Source organism: Gavialis gangeticus, unplaced genomic scaffold, assembly GCF_001723915.1.
Source record: "Gavialis gangeticus isolate Ggan-Ray unplaced genomic scaffold, GavGan_comp1, whole genome shotgun sequence".
NCBI lineage: Eukaryota > Metazoa > Chordata > Crocodylia > Gavialidae > Gavialis > Gavialis gangeticus.
In genome coordinates, this window is record NW_017729032.1 from 249,369,635 (window position 1) to 249,375,200 (window position 5,566).

Sequence of the window (5,566 nt, forward strand, 5' to 3'; positions counted from 1 at the left end):
CTGCCTACAACCTTATCAGGGGCCACCAGCAGGGACTCGGGGAAAGTCTGTTCACCAGGGCCCCCCTTGGGGTCACCAGGAACAATGGCCACAAGCTGAGGGAGGATAGGTTTAGGTTAGATATTAGGAAGAACTACTTCACTGTAAGGGTGGCCAGAGCCTGGAATAGGCTTCCCAGAGAGGTGGTGCTCTCAGCTTCCCTGGAGATCTTCAAGAGGAGACTGGATAGGCACCTGGCTGGGGTCTTATGATCCTGCCCACCCCCAGTGCTCCTTCCTGCCCATGGCAGGGGGTCAGACTAGATGATCTGTCTAGGTCTCTTCCCACTCATTGATTCTATGATATGAAAAAGAAGAGGGAAGTAATTCCCAAAATGCCAAACTTGGAAGTTCTATATATTTACCCAAACATATTCTTCTGCTCAATGCAGAAAGTGCTGGACTGCTGAGGTCATATAGATTGAGATCAAGCATATGAATTGAGATCATGTTGCCTTGTTTTTCTGCATAATCACATGGTAAATCAGGTGATAGCTGGAGCTTCAGGAATGCTTGGATGATGCAATATGCAATCTGGAATTAATTGACTGTTAGATTTTAACACAGAGATGTCCAAGTGGTGGCCCACAGGGTACATGCAGCCTGCTAGAGGTTATATTGTGGCCCAGGTAGCTGCCAGAGGCACTATGTTGGTATGGGGCTGGAACCCAGACAGCAAATGCCACTGCCACTTGCTCCTCTTCCCTTTTTGTCCCGCCACAGGCATCTTTGGTCATCTTTCAGTATTTAAATGTGCTAATGCCAGGGGACAAAGGTGAGGGGGAAGAGCAGTGGTAGTGTGCATCTCCTGGGTTCCAGAGCCATGCCAATGCAGTGGCCAGAGTAGTCATGCCAACAAGCTACCACACCACCACCAGAGGCGAGTTGTCTAGCATACAAGAAACCCTGTGGGCTGCTTCTGGCTGGTGGGGCCAAATAAGTTGAACAGCTCTGTTTTAACAATTCTGGGTAGAAAGCTGGGTAGAAGGCCACCATTCAGCAAACAAGATGTCAATTCCTCCTCTTTTTAAAGAGAAATTGAAGGAAAGGGCTACAACAATGGTTGCCTGGGTAAAAACAGGGAAACTGCCTTTGAAAGTGTGAGGCTCCAGCAATCGAAACTGGGCTACAATATACACAAGGGAGCTTTTGTTAATGTTATATTAGCTTACTTATAACAAGAAACTAAAATGTCATTCCTTAAGAACAAACTTTTATGGACTATCATTTCAGCAGCATCATATTGCAAAACTGCAGTACTCACACTCCTGATTTGACATCTATATAAAAGGTGCTCTCAACATCCAGTTCTTCTAAATTGGCAACGGCACTCTGTACGCAGATAGGAAGCCCCTTTGCGCCAGCATGTGGGCAAAGCTCTAGCTCTGGAATGCTGCAGTCCTGTGGAAACAAATCAGGCTGTAAAGGTTACCTACATTTTGAAAGTGAGCAACCACTGCTGCAAATATAGCTATTATGTTTATTTCTAGTTTTGTCTTAGCCCTGGGTTCTCCACTATAGTACAAATATTTAGAATTCAAGCTGGGATTTTCATTGAGTATTAAGAGAGTTTTCACAGAGTCCACGTGAGTCTTCAACTCGAGTGAACTTTCAGTGGAAACCCTGCACTTAATTCCACAGAGTTCATTTGAAAATCTCAACCCAAATAAAAACTTATATTAAAATATGTGATAGCATTTACCAACTCAAGCTGGCTTCTATGACCCCTGGCTTCTAGATTCAACATTGTGATGAAAACAATGTTGAAGTGAATTCACTTTGAAATAGCTGAATGTTTTGCGTAGTACATTTGCATTCAGTGATGCTTTTTTACTACTTTTTCATAAAGAGTGAAATATATGCTTCTGCAGGTCAATTCAATCTCAGAATAAATTAGTTAATTCTATAATTGTAATGTGTACATGAATACATACATATAAGGTTATGTTAGATCACTAAAATACAATGTTAGTTGTACAGGTGGCAATTCAGCATGTTTCTTGTATTGATTGTAATCAACAAAAGGAAGAAAAAGATTCTAGGGCTTAATATTCCACGCAAATTTGTGTCCCAGTTCAGGAGAGAATATAGGCATGGGCTAACACTCATCTCTTTTTAGGAGAGGCACTTAGGCACATGCTTAACGTAGCTACGAGTAACTTATTGATTTCAATGGGATACGAAGATACTTCCTTGAAATAAAAACCCAGTCAGTCAGAAATTTATTTTTGCCCTGGTGGTAATTCAGTTCTGCAATTCATTTGACTTACAGCTTCAAACTGTGCAAAATCAATTTTATATCATGTTAAAAAACTACATTTTTCAAAAAAGTGCAAAGAAGTAAAACCAAAAGAAATGTTTTCAGTACTATGTAGGCACTTCAATGCCTTTTTCCCCCTTTACAGAATACATCAATATGGAGGTTATCATTTCTGGACAAGAGATTGATGATCCTATTGGTTCTATCCAAAAAAGGTGCATGGATTTTGTTCATTATGTTCATTTCAAAATACGTGGAAAATGCATCACCAGTGGCATTCTCACAGTTTTCAGATACACTACAGCCCCTGGTAGCTGTTACATCTGTCTAGTGTAATGGCTTTCAACCTGTGGTCCGTGGAACCCTGGGGGTCCACAGACTATGTCTAAGGAGTCCTCAAAAGATGACTATGATCAATCAAAAGTATGTGAATGCCCACCCTTACAATTCAGAGGGGTACGCACCTCCATGCAAAATATTTTAGGGGGTCTGCAAATGAAAAAATGTTGAAAGCCAGTCATCTAGTGATTATGTTAATCATATGATTAACTGTAATATGCTAAACTTTCAATTAATTTATCACCTGATGAGCCTCAAAGATGGCAATCCAGCCACAAAGATGTTATTTGTAATATGGGCTGCTTACAGATGTAAGCCCGGCCCCCCCAATGGTGCCTTACTTTGAACTTTGTGTGCCCCCATGTTAAATCCAGTGGATGCCCAGAAGAGACATTGCATTAGTTTGACCCGGCTCGCCCAACATCTGTATAGACTGAGTGCTTTAGTGAGGCTTTTTTGGCATTTTTATCTAATAGCCAATTGAATCAGCTTTTAGATAAAAGCACCAAAACCCCTGGCTGAAATGCCCAATCTAGACAGACAGAGTTGGGTCGAACTAATGCGCTGCTTCTTCCGGTAAAATGCTTTTTCTGCCCCCGTGTCTGTCAGTGTCTATGTAGAATATGTTTTCAGTTCATCAGTACTGAGCTGTAATTTAAACATATGGCATGTTACACATAGGGTGACTGTTTGGCCAGGTCCTCCAGCATCCTAGTGTGGACTGCTACATTTATTTTACTTGGTGCAGCAAAATAGAGGGCTGTGTACAAGGATTGAAGTGGCATAAAGAATGTAAGGCTCCCGTGCTGCAGCCTGAGTCAGCTCTGTAAGGCTGAAGCATGCTCCTGCCCTGTAGCCTTGGTTAAGTGCACTGACCTAGTTACTACTAATCAAGGCCAGCTGACCACCAGCCCCTTCCCTCCCTAAGAAATGCTTCCTGAATATTGCTGCACAACACACTGGTCTTCAGTTTCTGAGCAACCCCTTTCCCAGCAGCATCTCTGGCTCCCCTAGTTCCTTTGACTTGCTCCTGGATTTCATCCTTTGGATTTTCCTTGAAGACCTGCTTCCTGACTCCTGACTCTGGTTTAGCTTACTCTTGGACTTCACCCTGTGGATTATCCTTCAGACTTGGTAAGCAGGTTTATGATTCCTGGCTCCTGACCCTGGTTTGGCATTTTGGCTCCTGACTTGTGGCTTCTGACTCATCCTTGGAACCTCCAGCTCCCTAACTGGCTCTACAAACTAGGGCACTTGGTCTACTGGACCATGACAGGTTGTTCTGCTACCCAATCATTTGGTAGGGTCATTGAAGGATGAACTGGTCATTAGGTCAGATTTTTGTGCCTACACTGGTGACTGTGCTGCAGAATTTGCAGACTCAGATCACTGTGCTGCAGGCTCAGAAATTCCCCTTCCGGCGCCAGCTGTTCAGCCTGCCGCTCCTGCCAAGCCCAGAGTCTACTACCAAAAAATTTGCAGGTAACCCCTGTAAGTTTTGGGGATTTAAAAATTAGTGCCGCCTGGCCTGCAAGCTGCATCCCCGATCATAAACCTCAGACAGCCAGAGTGGTGCTGAGAATCCATCTCCTGACTGGAGAGATCTGGCCTGAGCCACACCACTTTTGGAGGCCTCAAATTCTCTCCTCAATCAACTTGAAGCCTTTACTGGGGCAATGGCCAAGATCTTTAATGACATGAATCAGGTACATGAACGGGCCCTCCAGACCCAGACCCTGAAACTCGGCCACTACCCTGTGTCCAACTATGCCACAGAATTTAGACACCTGGCCACAGACACAGAGTGAAACATGGCCCACAGCATTTCCACTTTTGCTAGGGCCTCAGGGGGACTATCAAAGATGAGTGGCCCAATGACTCTGGACGGCCTCCAGCAACCCTGGATTACCTCAATGACCTCTGTATGCCTGTATCCATGGTTGCTTGGCCAAAGGCCAGCAAGAGTCTGCTGGACTGCCCAGGGACCCAGAAAACTTATATTGCCAACTGTAGAGTCTATACAGGTTGAGATAACCAGGCAGAGACTCCCCTGAAGAAAGGATGTGCCAGTGATCAGGAGGTCTCTGCCGCTACTGTGGGGGAGTAGGGAGTAGGACATTTTGCCCAACTAGTCCCTGAAAGGGAACTTGAATTTCACTGCTGGGAAACCAGTCAGGCCAGCCTCAGTAGGGGGGTACATTCCCTCCCTTGCCCCTCCATCTTGTGCAAGAACCTCTGCCACCGAGAGGAGACCAGATATACCCCTATAGGTCTTCCTTTGTTTGCATCGCCCAGCTATGGATGACATCTCCCAGCCAGCCCTTCTGGATACACTCGGATACAGTTTCCAAAAATCCTTTGGGAACTTTATGGACTTGACATTTGCCTCCCAGCACCGGATTCCAGGTCTAAAACACCCAGAGAAAGTATGAGTCCTGGCCCAAGCAGACTCCCAGCCCTGGCATCTGGCCCGGCTACATCCCCACCCCGGCCTGGCCATGTACTGGCTGTGGGGGCCTAGAGCTGGGGCTTGGAGCGGGGCCAGCCTCGGCTGCACTGCCAGGCTGGAGGGGATGGAGACCCCGGGACACCTGCATGCACCCTGCCCCACTGCACGTTGTTCCTGGGACGAGCCTGGCGGCTCCTCCACAGGCACAATGCTGGGCAGCCAAGGGGCGGGGAGAGCACATGGCACCCTGATCTTTCCATAGATGAGGGCAGGCCATAGCTGTGAGCTGGGCTCAGCCTCTGCTCTGTGTCTCTGTGCCTCGCTGTGCCACCATGTGCATCCTGCCACTGGGCGGGCTGGGCAGCGAGGCACTTGGCGGCACCCACTGCTTTCAAAATGGCAGCGATGAGGCACCGAGACACAGAGCAGAAGCTGAGTCCAGGTCGCAGGTGTGGCCTGTGCAAAGATTGGGGGGGGGGG

At 46.5% G+C, this 5,566-nt stretch overlaps 1 protein-coding gene across 1 annotated transcript in view; it reads right to left on the reverse strand.

Moving 5' to 3' along the window:
• CRYBG3 (crystallin beta-gamma domain containing 3) overlaps positions 1-5,566 on the reverse strand; it is a 226,696-nt gene that overhangs the window by 102,962 nt on the left and 118,168 nt on the right. The window contains exon 10 of the mRNA XM_019523910.1: positions 1,303-1,439. Within this exon, the coding sequence (XP_019379455.1) occupies positions 1,303-1,439 (137 nt within the window). The remainder of the gene's footprint in view (positions 1-1,302; positions 1,440-5,566) is intronic.